Consider the following 20864-nt stretch of genomic DNA (forward strand, 5'->3'; position numbering starts at 1 on the left):
GGGTGGGGGCTTGGGCTGGGACACCTCGCAGCTGCCAAACCCCCCATTCCCAGTGCAAATCCAGCCTGGAGCCCCCAAAACCAGGAAGAAAACCTGACTCAATGCAATGGTGTGTTAAAAGCAGCAGGAATAGCTCCAATCCATCGTTTTCTGCTCTTTTTTTTTTTTTTTTTTAATTTCCTCCTGCTGGCAGTGGAGCTCCAGCCCGTGTGGAGGGGATGTTCTCCATCTGCCTCATGCTGCTCCTGCTGGGTTTTTTTGGGAACAGCTGGGATTTGCAGCCACAAAACTCCCCAATGGGATGAGCTGGGCCATCGTGGTGTGGCCATAAGGATGGATTCTGCTTCCATGGCTTCTTCAGGGCTCCTCCTCCTCATGGAGCTCCTCCAGCTCTCCCGGTGCCATCCCGCGCCGCTCCGCTGCCACCCGGCCCTGGAAATGTGGTTGCAATAAAAGGCTGAGGTTTCCCTGATGCTTTCCATTTCTCCAGCCCCCTCTGCTGTAATCAGAGCTGGAGCTGTCCGGAAGAATGTCTACAATGCAAAAAAAAAAAGGAAAATTCCCTTCTCAAAGCCACAGCAGAATCTCATCTGGCTCCTTCCTCAGCATCCCATGGGCTGGTTAATATTAATATTAATATTAATATCAATATTAATAATAATAGCCAGTGTGCAACAGCTGTTGAGGGGATTTTGGCGTTGGGTTTTTGCTTGTGTGGGGCTGCAGCTCCTCCTGGGAGAGGAGGGTTTGGAAGAGCAGGAGGTTTGGGAACACGAGGAGATGTTTAAAACGATCCTGGTGGTTGTGACAGCGCAAAGCACGAGGGTTGTGTTCTCCCAGCCCGGGCACGGGGAGTTCTGGGATTTCCATCAGGACACGCTGTGCTTGGGGAAGGATGTGCCACAGCTCCAGCTCTGGATCAGATCCACACATCCCACAAATCGCTCGGGATCCCATTTGCTCCCAGGGTCTCGCTCCCAGTTTGGGATCCACAGGGGGGAAATGGGTCCAACATCGTCGTTTCCACTCGATGAAAGTGCTCGCAGAGGGAACGTTCTGGGTTTAAACAGCTCCAGGATCCTGCTGGGGAGAACGGATTTTCCGAATTTATCGAGACAAATGATATTTTGGTGGGATTCAGGGCCTCAGCTTGCTGCCCCTTGTAAATTGGGAACGGGGCTGCCACGTGTTTTCCTTCTGGGCTAAACAAAGCGTGGCCTCGAAGGGGAGGCCCAAGAGGAGGGGGGAGAAAAGGGAAAAAGGGAGAAAAGGGAAAAAGGGCGAAAAGGAAAAAAGGGGGAAAGGAAAAAGGAGGAAAAAATGGAAAAAGGGGGAAAAGATACAGGAGAAAAAAGGAAAAAAAGGGGGGAAAGGGAAAAAATAAAATGAAAAGGAGGAAAAGGGGGAAAGAAGATCAGGTAAAAAGGGAAAGAGGGAAAAAGAGAAAAAGGGCAAAAAGGAAAAATAATAAAAGAAAAAAGGGGAAAAGGGAAAAAAGGAAAATAAGAAGAAAGGAAGGGAAAAGGAGGGAAAAAGAAAAGAGAAAAAAGGAAAAAGGGGAAAAAGGGGAAAGAGAAAAAAGGAAATAAAAGGAAAGGGGGGGAAAAAGAAAAAAGGGGAAAAGGAAAAAAGGGGAAAAGGGGAAAAGGAAAAAAGGGGAAAAGGAAAAAAGGAGAAAAAGGAAAAAAGGGGGAAAAGGGGAAAAAAAAGGTAGAAAAGGGGGAAAAGGGAAGAAAGGATTCCTGTTCCAGCGCCGCCGCGGGAGCGGGGTGGGAGCGCTCGGCCCAGCCCCGGCTCCGCTCGGCACCAGCCGCATTATCCCGTTCCCCCTCCGGAATCGCCGGGCCCGCGCCCGGCTGCAGAAGTGGATGCAATGCATCTGTATTTTGGATACTGCTATTTATTGGAAGTAACTTATGTTATTTATTCAGATCCCAAAGCGCCGCCTCCCAAACGCCTCCCGCGCTCGCTCCCTTTTTTATGTTATTTATTGACCCCGACGGTGCCAAGTGCAGTTTACATTTATTACATTTGTACCATTTATCCTGAACCTTGGGGGGGGGGGGAAGGGGGGGGAGAAAAAAAGAAAATAAAGCCAAAAAAAGCTGTTTGATATTATTTTTTTTAAGCAAACCTGAACTCGGGTGTGATCTGTTCCATCCTCGCGGCAAAGTGGGAATAAAAAGAAGGATTCTACGGATTTCTCGTCTTTCACGATGGTTGAGTGATGGTCAGTCCCCGCCATGGGAGTGGGGATGGGCAAGGAAAAGGGGAATTTGAGTTTTTTTGGGGAAAGACCCAGAAATGATCAGCTTTGGCCCTTCTGGGAAAGGAGCTTCCAGTTGGGTTGGCTCAAAGATGTGACAATTCTGGGAAAAACATGTGAAATAGGGGAAGGGGTAGGGGAAAGGGAAAGGGAAGGGGAAAAATCCCCATCCTTTAACACCATCACTCCCAGCCCAGTCTGTCCAGAAAAACAGAATTTATTTTGATTTTCTCTCCAAAATAGGTTCAAACCTGGCACTGGAAAACGGAGAACAACGGGAGGGGGAAAGGGAAAAAAAAAAAGGATAAAAGGTTTATAGTATTTTTTTGGGAATGGAAAAAAAGGTCTGTTTATATTCCCCCCTCATGCCACCCAGAGGCCTGACAGCCACGGCCGAGTCAAACATTCCCGCTCCGAGCTCCACTTTGTAAATATTTTAGGAGGAATCTTTGGAGAGCCATAAATCTCCCCCTGTGCGTGTGCACGGTGTGTGCGCGCTCCAGAAAAACCAAGGGAAACCCAAATCCTGCTGCCAGCCAGTCCAGAATGAAAGAAATAAATATTAAAAATGGACAAATTAAAGTTTAATGATCCAGCAGGAGAGGGCTGCTTGGAAAATCTGACTCCTCCAAGAGCACCAAAAAAAAAAAAAAAATAGGATGAAAACAGCGGTCACAGGAAAAAATGTGAAGTTGGGATGTGTTGGGATCAGGGATGGTTTTGGGTGTAATTCCTCAGAGATGAGGTGTGTGTTGTCAACTTCCATAGTGTAAGTGGCAAATTTTTGTTGCTTTAAGTAAAGCAGTTTCATTTAAGCCCCAGTTTAGAACTCACAGCTCCCAGATGATGTTCAGGGTTCCTTTGGTCATTTTGCAATGGAAAAAGGAAAGAGGCAGGAAATGGGATGCTCAGAGTGCTGGACATCATTGTTGGAGCTTCTCAAAATTAACTCCCAGTGAGAAAAATCTCCATTTGGCTTGTGCTGATCTATGTGTTCAACCAAAGCAGAGGAAAAACGAAGGTGGGAAAGTGATGAAAATAAGGGATTTTTGATGGTAAAACAAGAGGTTGTGGATGGTCCTACAGAATGACTGCAGGAGGAACAGCAGCTGGAATTCTTGGAAATGTTTGAGAAACGTTGCTGATGGAGGAAACAATTGCATCCCTGTGTGCACTGCTGGGCTGGGAGCTGATTTCCCACATGGAAAACCCCCGGGGTCAGGACAGACCTTTGAAGAGCTCAGCTCGGGGATCAGCAGTCGGGAAAACAGAGAGTCCAGTGGAGGTGCCGGGGATGTGCTGAGGCAGCACCCAAAGGTGGCCAGGGAGAGCCCAGGGCAGGGCAAGGGCAGGGTGGGGCTGGGGGACTGGGAGAGAGGAATCGGGAGAGAGGAACGGGGCCAGCTCCCCCTGCAGCAGGAGCAACAGCCTGGCAGTGCCATCCCTTTCAAAGTCCTTGGGACAGGTTTGTGATGGGAATTGCTCTTCCACCTTCCCCTCTTGGCCACCTCTGGAGCGGCCCCAGAATTGTCCACAGGGACTGAAGGTGAACAACTCTGGTGAAACGAGTTCTTCAGGGAGCAGCCAAACCCACCCCAAACCCCTCTTCCATTCTCCAGCAAAACAAAGACATAAACACCCCACAACTTCCTTGTCCCTGTTTGCTTCAATGCTCCTCTTGTCCCTCTTGTACCCAGCACGTCCCGGGAAATCGCAGGGGGACAAAGGGGCGGTCGAGCCACCAGCAGCTACACGAACCAGGCGGCCAGGTGGGACACGGCGCGGTACCGGGGCTCCGTGGTGTGCAGGAAGTGGCAGGCCCTGCAGAGCCGCCGGGCCCAGCCCGTCCCCAGCACCGGCTGGAACCACTGGTGCCACTGGAAGTAGCCCCGGTACCTCTCGGCGTCCCAGGCCAGCTCGAACAGGAACCGCGCCAGCTCCTGGGCGCTGCCGAAGTCGTCGACGTGGATGAAGGAGTCGGGGGGCAGGAAGCGCTCGTAGTTGTCCCGAGGAGGCCCCAGCACCACGGGGATGGTGCCGGAGGACAGCGCATTCCTCCAGAGCTTCTCGGTGATGTAATCCTGGTGCTGCGAGTTCTCGAAGGCCAGGTAGAAGGTGTACTGGGAGATGGTGGCAAGGAGCTCGTCCTGGGCCAGCGGGGTGTGGTTCTTCCCATAGACATCCACAGGGATGTGTTTGCGCAGCTCCTGGTAGTACCTGACCCGGTGGGATTCCTCCTGCCAATTGCTGACCACCCAGGCCACCAGTTTGGACTTGTGTGGGATGGTGACGGGCTGGGGCTGCCCCAGGAGCTGCAGCTCCCCGTAGGGCACGAAGATGTCCGAGTCTCGCCGGTAGGACATGGTCAGGTTGAAGAGGTTGTCCATGGCGCTCAGGTTTGAGGAGTGGCTCGGAGACTCCATGTTGAGCCAGATCCAGGGCTGGGTCGGGAGCCGGGGCAGCCGGGCCAGGCGCTCCCTGTCCCCGCACACGTCCCGGTGGTGCAGGATCACGGCATCCGCCTGGCAGAAGTGGCTGCGGTTGGTGGTGAAGTGGCAGTGACAGCCCGGGACGCCGAGGAGCTCCGAGCACTCAGTGAAGTTGAAACTGGACCCAAAGGGCCACGTCCAGAGCAGGATGGTCAGGCTGCGGCCACCCCTGGGCGGGGCACTGACATTCCCACATCCTTGGGATGTCTGGACAGAGGGAACGGGGTAGCGATGCTCCGACTCCAAACTCCCGAACAGACAAAGGGAGATGACGAGGAAGGAGCTGAAGATGACGCTGAAAAGGAGGACGTTGAGGAGCTTCTTGAAGGAAATCTTCCATCCTTCCCTGGCCTCCATGGGCGGATCTGCAAACAGCACCGGGAGTGGAGGAGGAGGGGCATGGATGGATGCACAGGGACCCCAGGGAACACGAGAGGAGGCCCTGGGGTCACAGCTCAGCGGGGAGGGACAGCGTGGGGCCCTGGGGGACATCAACGAGCCGAAGGGACGGTCCCCCTGGGCTGCTGGAGCTGGCACACAGAGACCCCAGATGCTCCCAGATCCAGACCCGGCTGCCCGTTCCTGCCTGGCCCCTCGTGTTCCCGGTTGTTCCCGCTGCGATGGGACAGGCCAGTGATCCTGGGTCGGGATCGGGCCACCTGCTCGGCTGGAATTGGCCACCAGGAGCAGCCGTGGCTTCCGCTTGTCCCGGAAGGAAACCGGGCCTTGAAGGCCTCGGCCTACAGGGGCAGCCATCTTGGTTTGGCCGCCATAGATGCCCAGGTTACACACACGGTGTAAATCTGTAACACAGAAATCGATCGTGTCTAAAGACAAATCCATTCTCTATTCTCTAGAAATATGTTGTAATTACAACAAAATATATATGCCGTGTAAATATAAATACTACATAAATATAAGTACTATACTATATGTGCTATATGTATGTCTATAATAGATATCAAATATAAATGAATATATTTATATACATATAAAATACCGTATATGTGGTATATAGATTTTATAGCTATCGTTTTACATATGTGCATTTCTGTATATATTTCATTTATATGCATATAAAATGCTGTTCATAGCACATAAATTTTATATGCAGTTTTATATCTGTGTATTTTCCTATCTGTATAATTTAGATAGATATATATAACATAATTATATATATAAATATACACATACATATATAAACATATATATATATGTAACACATACACATAAAATACCATGGGATATACAGTATATAAATGTATATTTTTTACTTCTATACAATATATAGAGGCATGCATAAAGGAGTGTACAAATATGTTTATTCTTTTAATTTAAATATAAATATACTCTGTTTTATATATTCTTGTATATATCTTCTATGTGCATATTGATATATATAAAAATATTTATTAAAAATATCAAGGAATCCTGGAATGGTTTGGGTTAAAAGGGACTTTAAAGCTCATCCAGTTCCATCCCATGGGCAGGGACACCTTCCACTACCTCAAATTATTCCAACCTGGCCTTGGACACTTCCAGGGATGGAGCAGCCAGAGATTCTCTGGACAGCCTGTGCCAGGGAAGGATTTCTTCCCAATATCCCACCCAAAACTCCTCTCCTTTTGAGGACAGGTGAAGAGGCCTCATCCATCACGGGGGCACATGGAGAGGTCAGTTCTTTGCCATGGCCACAGTGAATGGATCCCGTGCTGAGCTCAGCCACGCTTGGCTGGGATGTAAAGCAGCCATTAGGTGTTATTATCACGTGCAGCGTTTCTCTCCGTCCCAGGAAAAGAGAGGCTCCAAGGGAGCAGGGAACACAGCTATGGCCCCAGAGATCTCTGCTGGTATCAAGGAGTTCAGTGTTGGCTTTAAAATTAACTCAAAAAAGGTTTCTCTGTTCCTCAGTTCCTTCAGAAAGCTTCTGCAGAGCCTACCCGGGAATAACTCTCCTTTTCCCTGCTCCAGTCACTTTGGGGAAGGCAAAGCAGTGGGAGGAACACAGAATTCCTTTGTGAAGACTCACCAGGGAGCTCTGCCTGGACACTCACAGCTGTGGTCTCCGACTGCTCCCTGCTCAGCTCCTCAGAATGTTTTGCTGAGGCTTTCCAAGAACGAAGATGTTGTGGGAGATAATCATGGATAGGCAAATTCTGACGTGGAGCCAGTCCTGAGCATGCAGCTGAGCTCCAGTGGGTAGGATGGGGAGGGCTTGTCCGAACAAGTTGCCCCTCATCACCCTCAGCCTTTCTTCCTGCAGACAGAAATAAATGGAAATAGGAGCTCTCACCCTGCTGAGTTTCATGTGTGGGTTTCCAGCATCAGGGAAGGGGATCAGGGAGAAGGGAGGGGCTCAACCCCACAACACCAACAGGTCCCAAAGGCTCAGAGCGCTGTTTGTGCCTCGTCCTGCACCCACATGCCCTGCTTGGCATCCAGAGATGGGTTCCTGGTCTTCAGGCTCATGGCACAGCTCTTGAACAGCAGATCAAAAAGGTGAAGCCATTAAGAACAAATTTATCAATGCCTTATCCAGAGCCCTTTGATGTCAGCTGGGAGACTGGGATGGGAGCCTGGGGTTGGCAGCCAGCCCTGAGCACCAGCAATCTCCCTAACCCACATCCCCTCAGGCTCCTGGAGTGGCCCAGACCTCATCCCCAGGCACCCCTCAGCTTTGCTCTGTCTTTGTTATATCACAGGTCCTGTGCATTTTCCAGGATCTCAGCTCCTCGTGGAGCATTCCTGGGGAGGAATCATGGCATTTTTTGGGAATCAGGGAGGCTGTGTGTCTGCAGCGTGCCCGAGTCCATCTGTAAGTTCAACAAAAAGCTGTGTTCCCTGGGACAATTATCCTCCCCTCCCTGATCCAGTAGCAGCCCAACACTGCTCCCCCCGGCTCTCCCTGTCCTGCCCATTCCTTGAAATCATCATGAGTGTCTTTCTCAGGTCAGAAGCCAAGATCCCACATTGCTCAGGATTTAGTAATCAGCATGTGATGGAATCAGGGTTGGGTTGAAACACCACCTCCAAAATCTATCCTGGGCCTGGAACAGGACATCACCCACAGAGGGACCGGCTGGCTGAAACAGCAGTCAGGAGGGATCCAGGTTGGTTTGGGAGCTTTTGCTTGGCTTTAAAATCCAGCAGGGAAGGCTCTCAGCTCTCTTTTTCTCCCCTCTGAACACCTTCAGCACCCACTTCTCTCACTCCATGGCATTAAGAACGTGCTGGATAACCCAGCCACGAGCGTGGAGGGCAAACCAGGGCGTGTTGGGGCATTTCAGGGGCAGCTCCAGCACTGCCTGCAGCCCTCCCATCGCCCCCAGCCTCCGCTTCCAACCCATAAAATATTCCCAGCTAATGGGTTTCCACATAAATATGAGGACCTGCCCTCCCCACCAGTTTACTCAGAGCACTGACCCCTCTCCAGGGTCACAGGGAAGCTGTGGGAGGTCCCCAGGTTTTCCAAAGAAGAGGATTTCCCTGCATGGACACCCAGGAGCTGATTGATGGGCCCAAGAGGGGCTGTTGGAGGGGAGCAGCGCTGGGGAGGGATTACCAGGAGATTTAGCAGCTCAGGTGGATTAAGGGTGATTTGTCAGTTGTCTGCCCTGGGTCTCCACCAAAGAAAACCCCAACCAAAAAGTGGCCAAGGGCTGGAAAACATTCAGGAGGCCGTAGGGTTTGAAGGGTTGAGGCTCAGCTGTGGGTGTGGTGGGAGCGAGGAGTGCCTGAGGCAGAGGTTCCCTCCGGCAGCCCTAAAAACCCACGCTGGCCACCTCGCTCTTCTGCTCCACGGAACCTCCTGAGCTGGAAGGGACCCACAAGGACCATCGAGCCCAACTCCTGTCCCCAACAACCCCAGGCTGTGATTCCATCAGCCACCACGGATGTGACCCCAGCTCCCAGCCCAAACTGGGCCCCGTTCTTCCAGCTCCCTCCGGAGCCGGCGGCTCAGCTGGATCCCAGCCCTGTCCTTCCAGCAGCTGCCCCCAATGAGCTCCAGATGGGGGGTGGGTGTGCAGAGGCTGCTCCGGGGGGAAGGAGCAGGCAGCCGAGGCTGTTGCTGCTTTTATCTCCCTGGCTTTGTTTATGGGAAGGGAATGAGCGCGTGGCTGCCAACGATTTACTCTGGCGAGGGCACCCCTCCAGGAACACTTTTACTGCTGTCACGTGCAGCCCCTTCCAGCAGCTCCCCACCACCAGCAGCCGTGGCTGCGGAGCCCCAAGAGCAGCCACCGATTCCTGGGAAAGTCCCAGTGTGTCCCAGCGGGCGGCCAAGCAGCAGAGCAGCTGCAGGGAGAGCACGGCCTGCCCTGCTCAGACACCTTCCCACAGCTTGGTCCTCCTCAGGGGGAGAGGGTCCAGCTGGCTCTGGGGTACCCTAAAGGCTCTGAGTCCCATCCTGACTGGAATCCTCCTGGTGTGAGGGTGGGCAGGCCCTGGCACAGGGTGCCCAGAGCAGCTGGGGCTGCCCCTGGATCCCTGGCAGTGCCCAAGGCCAGGCTGGATGGGGCTTGGAGAAGCCTGGGACAGTGGGAGGTGTCCCTGCCCATGGTGGGGTGGCACTGGATGATCCTTAAGCTCCCTTCCAACCCAAACCATTCCATGATTCCCTGCTGGGCTACAGGAGGCTTTTCCCCACCTTCCCACACCACAGAGCTCCTGAAGGCCCTGCTGTGGCAGCCGTGGGGACGAGGGACTCCAGCCTGGGGATGGCAGAGTAAAATTCCCATGCCAGCAGAGCCTTGAGGCTGCACAGGTGCCCTGGGCAGGAGCTGCCCTGTGCTGCCCATGGATGTCCTGCCCCTGGAGAGCTCTGCTGGGTTTGGGGCAGTGTGGGAGGCCAAGAACTGGCAGAGGCTGAAGCCCCACTTCCCAGCAAACGGGGTTGGTGTGTTTTCCCTCACAGCCCTGCTGATGGATAATTGGATTGAGAGCAGCCAGCATCTGCTCAGGGTTATTTATTGCCTTTAGGAGGCGAGCTTTATTGGGAATTATTTCTGTCTTATCTTATTTTTGGTGCTTGTGTTGGGTCTGAGCTCTGGAAACATCTGGATGCACCAGAGGGGACTCTGTGAGGGATCAAATGTTTGCCAGGCAAAAACAGCCCTGGGCTGAGCTTTGCCAGGAGCCTCCCTGCTCCAAGGCTGGGTGAGGCATCATCCTGCACTTCCCAGGCTGAACCACGGTGCTCTTTGCCAGTTTGACACGGGATGGAGGGACAGGACGCAGGGAACGGCTTCCCACTGCCACAGGGCAGGGATGGATGGGATACTGGGATGGGATTCCCCCCTGGGAGGGTGGGCAGGCCCTGGCACAGGGTGCCCAGAGCAGCTGTGGCTGCCCCTGGATCCCTGGCAGTGTCCAAGGCTGGGCTGGAGCAGCCCGGGACAGTGGGAGGTGTCCCTTCCCATGGGATGTGCCAATGACACATCCAGGTCACCTCCCAGCGCACAGAAACCCCCTCTGGGCCCATCCCCCTCTCTGAGCCATTTTTCCCTTACTTCATCAATCCAAACGTTGAGGATTTTGTTCCCTTCAGTGCAGCCTAAGCCCCTTTCCACAGGGCTGCTGCAGCAGGGCTGGGACTGAGCCTGGCCAGGAGCTCTCCCTGTCCCAGGAGACCAGGCCAATTCGGTTTTTTTTTACCTCACTCTTATTTACTGCAGCTCTGCCAAGAAGGTGCTCAATGTTTTACCAGCCCCACCAGAGTCTGTCTGCCTGGAGATTTGATTCAGGGCAGCTCCTTGCACGGGCTGGCACAACCCCAAACCCTCCTGATCTCAGCCTGAGTGTTTGGAAAGGGATTCAGCAGCAACGAGAGCCTGGGATAGCGGAAGGTGTCCCCGTCCATGGCAGGGGGTGGAATGAGATGAAATCTAAGATCCAATCGAATCCATTCTGGGATTCTGTGGTTCAGTGGCCACGTCCACAGTGAGAATAAAACAACATCCTGAGCTCTGCAGGCTGCAGGAACCTCCATGAGTCACCTCAGCACGGAATTCCTCCCCCAAAAACCAAAGGACCTTCAGCCATATCCCACTCGCCCTGAATCCATCAGCTGGCTTCTCCGGTAACGCTCTCCCTGCCATGTCATCGGGAAGGAATTTGGGCTCTGTTTGATAATCAGAGAGGGATCAGAGCAGCACTGAAACCCTCTGACCACAAAGATTTCGGCAGGGCTTTCAAGCTCGTGTGGCCGCTGTCCAAGGACCTGCTCCTTCCCGGGCATCCCCAGCCCCACTCATAAATCAAAGCATTCCAGCCCCGGTTTCCTCTCTGCGTCCATGAACGCTCACAGAGGTTTCTTCTTTAAAAAATTTAATCTGGGCAATTGTTCAAAAACGTTAAAATTACCTGCTCCTTTTATTCTCTAATGACAGCCTGTGGAGGCGTAATTTAACCCAGACCTGAAAATGTCTGGTTTAAGGTTAAAAAGTCCTCCAAGCTGAACTTCATCCAGCAGCAGCCATGACAAATCAAACTTGCCCAGTGTTAATTTTTTAGTTCCTCTCATTAATGAAGCCGTGGAGGATCCCAGGCCAGGGGGTCCAGCTTTGTGTTACCCCAACTTCACATCTTCAGTGCAAGGTTTCATCTGTTTCATGTCCAGTCTGTTTTCTGGAACCAGAGCCCAGTGAGGATGGAAAATCACAGAATATTTGGATCATTAGGGTTGGAAAAGACCTGCAAGATCAAGTCCAGCCTGTGACCGAGTGTCCCCTCTCCCACTAAATATGAAGTGCCACGGGGATCCCTGTGGATCCCTCTGGATCCCTTCCTGCTCAGGAGATTCCATGATGATGATGATGATGATGATGATGATGATGATGATGATGACGGTGATGCTCTTGTCCTTGCCTCCAGCAATGCTGTTGCTGGGAATCCTACAGCCCATGAGGAAATAGCCACGCTGGGTGCCAAATCTGTAACCTGAACATTTCAAAGCAAGGAGACCCCCGTGCCTCCCCCCCCAGCTGATTTATCCCAGTGGTTTCCTGGGCATTCCCGTGGATTCTCCTCAGCCATTACTCACTTCCTACCTGTGACACTTCCTTGGGGATGGGACCACATCCCAGCCCCCACCCCCAGCCCTGAGGGAGCACATCTGGAGCCACAGGCAGCTCCCTGCTCGCTCCACGTGGGTGCCACAACCCAGCAGCCGCCCCAGCCCTAAGTGCTTCCAGGAGGGAGAATCCCGGCTGCTGCCGGGCCAGGAATGGGAGCCAGAGTCTCCCTGCAAGCAGATGTCCCACAGGGAACGTTCCAGCCTTTGGTTCCCCCATTAAAAACGTGTTGGGAGGGATTTGACGACTGGGTTTGACAGAGGGAAGAAACCCCTGCGGGTCCTGGCAGCGGTGAGGATTTATGAGCTGGGGCTTCGCTTTGGGTCGCTCTGATCGTGGGATGTAGGAAAGGAGCAAAAAAACCCCCAAAACAAGGAGGGATGGTGTCTGCATTCCTGCTGCCTGAATCAGACCTGTTTCCTGGCACATCCAGGCCCTCCCCAGCTGCAGGGACTCGGGGAAGGTGCAGCAGCGGCCGCACCGATCAGCTCATCCCTGACATCCTGAGAGCCACATCCTAAACCAGCTCCACTCTCCCTCCCCTCTTCCCTGTCACTTGTGAGCAGTTTTTAGGGGTGTGGTGGAAGTTTTGTCCCAATTTGCTAAAGGGCAGAGTCTTTCCAATCCTTCATTGGGATTTTTTGGGGGATTCTTTCCAGTTGCTTTCTTTGGGACCCAGGGTGAACGGAGGCCTGGGATGAACCCAGCTTGCCTCAGGTACCCCGGCTCCCTCCCCTTCATCTCCCTGGAACAGCATCCCCTCAGGCTGGGAAAGGAGGGAAGACAAACCTGCCAGCCCTCTGCCTTCCTGTAGGGTGTGAACAGCTTCCAGAAACGCTTCCAGACACGCCGATCCCTCACCAGGGATTTAGGATCCTGACTATTTATTGCCCCGGCAGGGAATGGGAGCCACGTGGCCACCAAGCCCCAGGGTGGGCTCTGAGGGAGCCACCCTGGGGCTGAGCATCTCCCGTGGGCCCCGGAGCTTCCTCCTGCTCTCCCTCCTCTTCCTCCTCACCTGCTCCAGGCCCCGCTCCCAGGCCACGCCACCGAATTCCCGGCGCTCCCACCCGGTTCCTCGCTCCATGCCTAACACAGACGTGCCTGGTGTTTCTCTTCCAGGCAATATAAAAATGAAAGGAGAAAAATTATAAGTTATTTCAAAGCCCTTCGCTTCAAAAACATCCAAACCAAGTTTAGGCAGCGGAGCCATAAACGTTCCTTTTATTGCACACACAAAGTTCCCCTCTGCAACACGATTCCTCTCAATTTATGGTTCTCCCAGAGCTATTAATTCAGCCCAGGTCTTTTCTTCTTATTATTTTTTTTTTTTATTTCCCCCCTACTTTAAGTCAAATAATTCATAAATACTTGACTCTGGAGTGTGCTTTATGAGCATTATTATGATCACTTGAATATGGAAATGCCTGTGAAGTTATTACGGGAGTTTTATTATGGCACAGACTCCCCAGAGGGGCAGAACAACTCCATCACACTCTGGAGGGAAGAGGCCTCTTGTGAGGCTCTTTATTTTCCCAAATAATTAGGATTCTGCAGCCCAGATTTCCCTGAATCCACTCAATCACAGCCCCTGGGGTGCTTTAATTTTGCTATCACTGGCCAGAGGGAGATGAGGGTCAGGTCTGCAGGTCCCCATGAGATTTTCAGATCCAAACACACAAAAAAACCTCCTAAAAATATTTTTAAAATAAAAGATTATCAGAGGACCACCACCAGGGCCATTGGATTGTTGGGCTTGATGATCTTAGAGGTCTTTTCCAACCTGGTTCTAGGATAAAAGGTGTAGAAGAGCAGGTAACTGTTTTCCTTGGAGTTCCCAGGTGTGAAGGAGGCCTGGAAAACCCGGATTGCCCTGGTCACAAAGCAAACACAGCTTTTCTGTCATCCTGGCCCTCATCACACACTGCTGAAAGCCAGAAATTCCCTCGTGGGTGAAAGTCAGCGCTGGAAACCACTGGAAGATTTTAGGGAAAGAGAGAACCTGACGGCCCTCAAACCACACCGAGGGGGAAATAGGAGCTCACAGAATCAAATGGATTTTCTGGGATGGCTGAGCCTTTCCTCAGGGCGTCCCAAGAAAGGGGCTGTGCACATTCCCTGGATTCTGCATTTCTCCTCCTCATTCTCCCATGGAAATCCATCACTGGGGGCAGCCACGGCCCCGGAGCTGTGAGGCCAAACATCACTGGGGCCGTGTTTGGATTCCCTGGGACGTGCTGTGGGATGACACCTCCTCTCCAGCCCCCAAAACCCCAGGATCTTCCCCAAGACCACCCAGGAGGAGCTGCAAAAGGAGCCCACGAGCCCTGCCTGCTGCTGGAGCACCACTGCTCCCCAGGAAATCCATCTTTTTCCTTGGAAAGAACTCCCCCAGCAATCGCCTTCATATCTCCAAGGTGTCTTGCAGCCACGGAGGTGCAAATATTTATCCATACTTGGGATTGCAGAGTGAGGCCTGACTAAGTGTTCCCAGACTCTGGAGCAGTTGTTGTTTTAAGACCTGAACCGTGGACACCTGGCTGGAATTAATCAGGGAGCAGGGAGGCAGAGCAGAGCCCTAATTAACCCTTCCCACATCAATGTCAAGGGCACGGGGGCAGCCTGTGTCACCTGTCAGCAGCCTGGGAATCCCAAAGCCAGGAATGTCCTGCCCTGCTCAGGGCAGGAGCTGGAAACAGGATTTATCACACTGCTGTCACCACGGGCAGGCTCCCTGTACCTCGGGAAGAGCAGCAGGAATAAATGTTCATGAGCAGATAATAAAACACGAGAGCAAAACCACCTCCTGTCCGGGCTCTGTCAGCATCCAAGAGGAGCTGGAGCCTCTCCTCAAGGGACAGGAGCCACTTTGCCCCGTGTGGTTTTGAGTAGAAAGATTGGATAATTCAAGGAGATTGGGTATGAGGAAAAATTTCTTCATTAGATTGGATATAGGGAAAAATATCTTCACCAAAAGGGTGGCCAGGCCCTGGCACAGCTGCCCAGGGCGGTGCTGGAGTCCCCATCCCTGGGAGCATTCAGTGAACGTGGCTGTGGCGCTGGGGACACGGTTTCCTGGTGGCCTTGGCAGTGCTGCGTTGCTGGTTGGGCTCCATGATCTCAGAGGGTTTTCCAACCTCAACAATTCTGTGATTTCACAGCTCTAACTATTTCACATCACCAACAGCTCCCCATGAAGATCAAAAATCGCAGCCCTTGCGAAGGGATCAAGCCCAAGCCCACAGCCTCTCCCACTCCAGCTCCTCTCCAGCCCCACTGGCTGATCCCAGGAAGGGACAAAAGTCCAGGAAAGAGGATTAGCATTGGCACAAGGTCCCTTTTCCCCTCCACGGGGGAAGGAATTGACCCAAAAATTGGTCCTGTGCAGGGCCAGGAGTTGCAGCTGCTGATCCTTGTGGGTCTCTTCCAGCTCAGCCTATTCCATGGATAAAGCACAGCCTGGAACTGGAAGGCATCGCCCCGATGGCTGCGGGGCACTGGGACAAGCCCAGCTAAACCTGGCTTAAAACAGAGCTAGAACAGAGGGGGGACTCCCAAACTGCAGCTGAGGAGGAGACAGCAATCCCAGCAGTCAATCCATCGGATTCCTCCCCAAATCCACGAGGGAAGCTTTGTTTTCTCTGCCGCTCACCCGCGGCGTCCCCGTGCTGCAGAGCAGTCCTGGCTGTCAAACTTAATGCAGAACAAACCCCAACTTTATATCCTAAAGCAGAGGAGCAAACCCTTCCTGGCCCTGTTCCTGCAGGAATTAGCCCATTCCAGCCTCGGAAAGCTGCATTCCTGACCGATGTTGGTTTTCACGGCCCATTTGCTCGTTTGCTTCAATTTCCCTCCCTCCACAGCTCCAGGAACTGGAGAACTGTGGGGACAGAGATCTGGAAGGAGCTGGGAGCTGCTTCCTACAGAGGATGAGGAGGAGGCAGCAGGAGGCTGGAGGAGGATGCACAGACCAGAGGAAGGGGAGAAGCAGAAGAGCACGGCCACTGCAGGGAGAGGGAAGCTCAGAGGGAATATTTGGAGAGAAATTACTGATGAGGCGGCATTGGGGTGGGAAGAGGACGTGGGTGGGATGGAGGAAGGGTCAGTCCCAGTTCATCTCCACTTCCCTGCTTGCACCAGAGCAGGATCAGGCTCCTCTCCTCTCCTTCAGTGCTGGGATGGAAGAGTTTGGGCTTCCAGATCATCCATAGAGCAGGTCTGAACTGGCAGGCTCAGAGTCCAGGATCAGCTCCCTGGAGAGGAAATCGGCGCCAAAGCAGCAGGAAATGACCCCAAAAATGAGCCAAGGGACGTGGTCCTCACACAGGATCCCTCACTGCTCCTCTCTAGCAGCGACCACAACAAGGCCCAGAGCCACACAAGAACAGGACAAAGAGATTTGATCTCCTCAATCCTCTCCCTGTCTCCAGCTGTTTCCAGCTCAGAGGAATTCCTGAGCCAAATCCTCGGTGACCCCTCAGCAATTTCTGCCCCGTGCCCTTGCCTGGTCTCCTCTGGACCCACATCAGCTTTAGCACCCACAGGCTCCTTTACTGGATCCCGGGACAAGATCCAGCACTGCCCATGGATGTTGTTCCCCCAGGCCTGGAGCATTCCCTGGGAGCCCAGGTGGGATCACATCCACCACTCACCCTCTGGACATCTGCCCAGGCCTCCGGCCGCTGCCTCCCGCTGCAGCCAGGAGCTGGGAATGGAACAAAGGCAGCAGGAGCCGGACACATCCTGGAGAAACTGCAAACACCAGGAGCTTCCAAAACCTGCATCCTGCACCGGCAGCCCCAGCCGGGCCAGCAGGTGTGGCAGCAGCCAAGGACCCGGATCCTTCTCACCGCGGCAACCTCGGCACCAAACAATCCCCACCCCGAGCCAGGGCCAGCCCCAGGTCAGCCAAAACACCCAGAAAAAGGTCCCTGGACAGCTCTGTTTACGCCTCTCCGTGTGTTCTCGTGCCCAGGGAAGTCAGAGAGGCCGGGGGAGGGAGGATTTGCTGCTGAGCGCCAGGGTGGGGGTGAAGTTCTGCTCCTGATGAGATGTAAACAAGCCCCGGGAGCAGGTCAGGCCTGGTGCCCCCTTATCACGAGTGGCTTCATCTGGAATAAACACCAGCCCCGGGTCAGGGCCATAATCTCTCCCAGATGCTTTTGGGGGCCTGATCTGAGGCTTCAAACCTAAACTGGGGGGGTCAGGTAACCCCCACCCAGTGCTTTCTCTCGCCAGAGTCAATTTTCAGCCCCAAAATGTCGTCCCTGGTGCAGAAACTCCAGGATGGTTCCTGTGGGACGTGGCTGTGGCTCTCCTCCTCCACAATCCCAGCTTGCTCCAAACCCCATCCAACCTGACCTTGGACACTTGCAGGGATTTCTCAAAGCCTGAACTGTGCAAACAGCTGCTCTGGCCTTTAGAGATTCAATTAAAAAATTAGGAAAAACAAGATTTTTCCTCTTTAGGTCAACCCAGAGTGAAACGTTCCCATTTGCCCCAGCAAACCAGGGTTGGTTTTTTTTCTCTTAAGTGGAGTCAATGAAAACATCTTGTTCTCCCCAAAATAAAACATTTCTGGGTTTGCAAATGCATCTTTGAAGGCTCCTGTGGTCCCCTGCTTTTTTTAATTAAAGGCAGGCAGATTTCAACTGGGAAATGCCACAGCTCAATAAAAGGCAAAGCATTTAATTTCAAGCATATCTCAAACAAAGCTGCAGCTTTTCATCCCCAAAATACCCTTTTTTTTTTTTTTTTTTTTTGAGTTGTAAATAATTTCAAAGGACCCAAAATAACTTTTATTTTCCCTCCAACAAAGGTTTCATCTTAATTCCAGCTGGCCAAGCTTCCAGTGATTGGAGCCAGACCCTTCCCTTTGGTGCCCAGTGAGTGGACAAGAGGCCAGGGCATGAGCTGAGACCTAGAAATTCCCCTTAAACAGAGCAGAATATATTTTCTTTTCTTTTTTTTTTTTTTTAACTTAAGGGTGGCCAAATGCTGGGGCAGATGGAGCAGGGCAGCTGTGGGGTCTCCATCCTTGGAGAGAATCAGCTCCTGACCTGGAGAACCTGAAGAACCTGGAGGAGGGAGCCCATGGCAATGTCATGAGGGTCAACAAGAACATTGCAGAGCCTAAAGGGGCTCCAGGAGAGCTGCAGAGGGACTGGGGACAAGGGCTGGAGGGACAGGACCCAGGGAATGGCTTCCCAGTGCCAGAGAGCAGGGCTGGATGGGATTTGGGAAGGAATTCCTGGCTGGGAGGGTGGGGACGGGCTGGGATGGAATTCCCAGAGCAGCTGGGGCTGCCCCTGGATCCCTGGCAGTGCCCAAGGCCAGGCTGGACATTGGGGCTTGGAGCAGCCTGGGACAGTGGGAGGTGTCCCTGCCAGGGTAGGGTGGGACTGGATGTTCCTTAATGTCCCTCCCGACCCAATCCAGTCTGGAATTCTGTGATATCGGCTTTTGGAAACACCATCAGAGCCCGTCTTTAAGGAGCAGCAGACTCACGCTGGGGGTACACTCAACATTCCTGCTTTTCCCTTGGAGAAATCCCGCGGGAATTTTTTTCCTGCATCCATCTCCTGGTGCGCGGGGACCTCTGCAGCCCGCGCCGCGCATCGCCCGCAGCCGGGATCGGGATGGAGCCGGGGCCGGGATCGGGATGGAGCCGGGGCCGGGGTCGGGATGGAGCCGGGGCCGGGATCGGGATGGAGCCGGGGCCGGGGTCGGGATGTATTTATAGGCTCTGGGTCGCTGCAGAGTGTCGCGATCATCACTGCCTGAAAAGGAGCAGCAAATCCAGGGAAATAAAAGGAGGATGCTCCCATGACGGGCAGTGTCTCTCCAAAGAGCCACGCCGTTCTTTCCTCCCCTTCACGGGAGTTTTTGGCTCTCGGGGGGTGGAAAACGCACTCTCAGGTAGCACAAAAACGTCATTCCAGGAGAGAGTGCATGTGGGGAAGGGAGAGAGGCTGGAAAAGGGGGGAAAAGCTGCTTGGGAAAATAGCCGGCAGCGGGAAGGATGCGGTCCTGCACCAGCCATTCCCTTGCCTGGTATTGCCCCCTCCGGATCGGCAGGAGTTGGGCTCAGCGCAGAATTCCCAGAACGGCAGCGCTGGAAAAGCTCCTCAGTGGAGCTGGGGACACCCCAGGATCCCTGAGGAAAATGGAGTCCCAGAAAGAACATTTTCCCCGGCAGAATGAGCCGGGCTAACGCAGCGCGTGCTCAGTGAAATTCCTCCGGGATCGGAGGGAGCTTGGACAGGGAGCAGCACCTGCTCCAGGGCCGGGCCAGCAGCCAGCAGATGGCATTCACAGGCTGCCGCATCCCGGCGGGTGCTCTCGAGTGCGGCCAGGCTTGGATTGCCTCGGGAAACGGGAGAAGAACATTCTTCCTGTGAAAATGAAGGGAAAAGGGGAAACGTGCACCAGAGCCAGAGAGGATGCTGCGGACTTGGACAATTCACCTTGGAGCCATCAAGTGTTAGAGAATTCCTGGTGTTTTCTTCCCATGGATCTTCTGTCAGCTTCCAAGAGAGAATCCCAGACTGGATTGGGTTGGAAAGGACCTCAAAGCCCATCCAGTGCCACCCCTGCCATGACAGTGACACCTCCCACTGTCCCAGGCTGCTCCCAGCCGCAGTGTCCAGCCTGGCCTTGGGCACTGCCAGGGATCCAGGGGCAGCCACAGCTGCTCTGGGCACCCTGTGCCAGGGCCTGCCCACCCTCACAGGGAACAATTCCTGCCCAAGATCCCATCCAGCCCTGCCCTCTGGCACTGGGAGCCATTCCCTGGGTCCTGTCCCTCCATCCCCTGTCACTGGTCCCTCTGCAGCTCTCCTGGAGCCCCTTTAGGCCCTGGCAGGGGCTCTGAGCTCTCCCTGGAGCCTTCTCCTCTCCAGGTGAACATTCCCAGCTCTCCCAGCCTGGCTCCAGAGGATGCTCTCTTTCTGTGAATTATTGAACACAACCTTTTGGCAAAGATTTTTTTTTTTTCCCAAAATCCAACTTGACCGTGCCCTGGCACAGCTTGAGGCCGTTGCCTCTTGTCCTGTTGTTGGAGCAGATCCCGACCCTCCCCAGCTCCCCCCTCCTGTGGGGCAGAGCCACAGCCCAGCTCTGAAACAGTGAAAATCTCAGCCTCTTCAGAAGTGCAAAGGGGCCAGGATGGGGCTCGTGTTGTGGGTGCAGTTCTGGACATCCTGGGAGCAGGAATTCACTCCCCGAGGATGAGCAGGAGCAGCTGCCCGGTGTCTCTGCCCAGAACCCAACCAGAGCCCGAGGTTCAGCCCCAAAGCAGCCCTGCCAGCCGGACCATTAAATCCCACACCCCACGCCGCGGCCACCTTCCGCTTTCTCAGGGAATGATGCTCTGCACCCAAATCCCTCCCACCCCTCCTGCGGGAGCCGATCCTGAGGGATGACGAGCATCCCTGGCTCCCACTGAGCGCTGCGAGGAGAGGGTGGCTCAGCCCTGGCAGCGCCATCCGTCCGCCCGGAGCGAGAGTGCGGGCAGAGATTTGGAGCCGGGCAGCCAATTGGAGCGGCGCTGGCACAGGGAGGGGGTGCTCGTCTGCTCTCCCCTCCCCTCCCCTCCTCCAGACCCCCCTCCCCGTCCCCGCGGCCGCCCTCTCACACAAAAGCAGGGAATTAGCTGACTTAGGGGAGCGGAGGCTTCGCCAGCTGCGGGCGGAAAATCATAATAAAATACCTTGGAGGGGAGGGAGGGAGGGAGGGAGGGAGGCGGCCGAGGAAGCGGCGGCCGTGGAGGAACACAAATAACTGCCCTCAATCCATCCCTGTGCCCGAGCACATCGCAGAGCAGCGGCTGCTGCGGGGAAGGCCGACCTAGATGCATCCCCACGCTCCTCCATCCGCAGGCGGATCCAGGGGCTGCACCTGAATCCATCGGGAGGAGGAATGCCGAGCTGGGGTAGAGGCAGGATCGCCTTTGTTCCTCGCTGAGCACCGGCAGCGGTGAGTACGGCCCCGGCCGGGCGAGGTTGGACGCCGGGAGCATCCAGCCGGGATTTGCTC

General features: G+C 54.0%; 1 protein-coding gene across 1 annotated transcript; it reads right to left on the reverse strand.

Annotated features, from left to right (window-relative positions):
* Window positions 1–4014: 4014 nt before the first annotated feature.
* Window positions 4015–5112, reverse strand: LOC309582607 (4-galactosyl-N-acetylglucosaminide 3-alpha-L-fucosyltransferase FUT6-like; the record flags this gene model as incomplete). Its single annotated transcript, XM_082297833.1, has 1 exon — window positions 4015–5112. The coding sequence occupies one exon, from the start codon at window positions 5110–5112 to the stop codon at window positions 4015–4017; it is 1098 nt and encodes a 365-aa protein (XP_082153959.1).
* Window positions 5113–20864: the final 15752 nt, after the last annotated feature.

Source organism: Coloeus monedula (genome assembly GCF_965178545.1).
Source record: "Coloeus monedula genome assembly, chromosome: 27".
Lineage (NCBI taxonomy): Eukaryota > Metazoa > Chordata > Aves > Passeriformes > Corvidae > Coloeus > Coloeus monedula.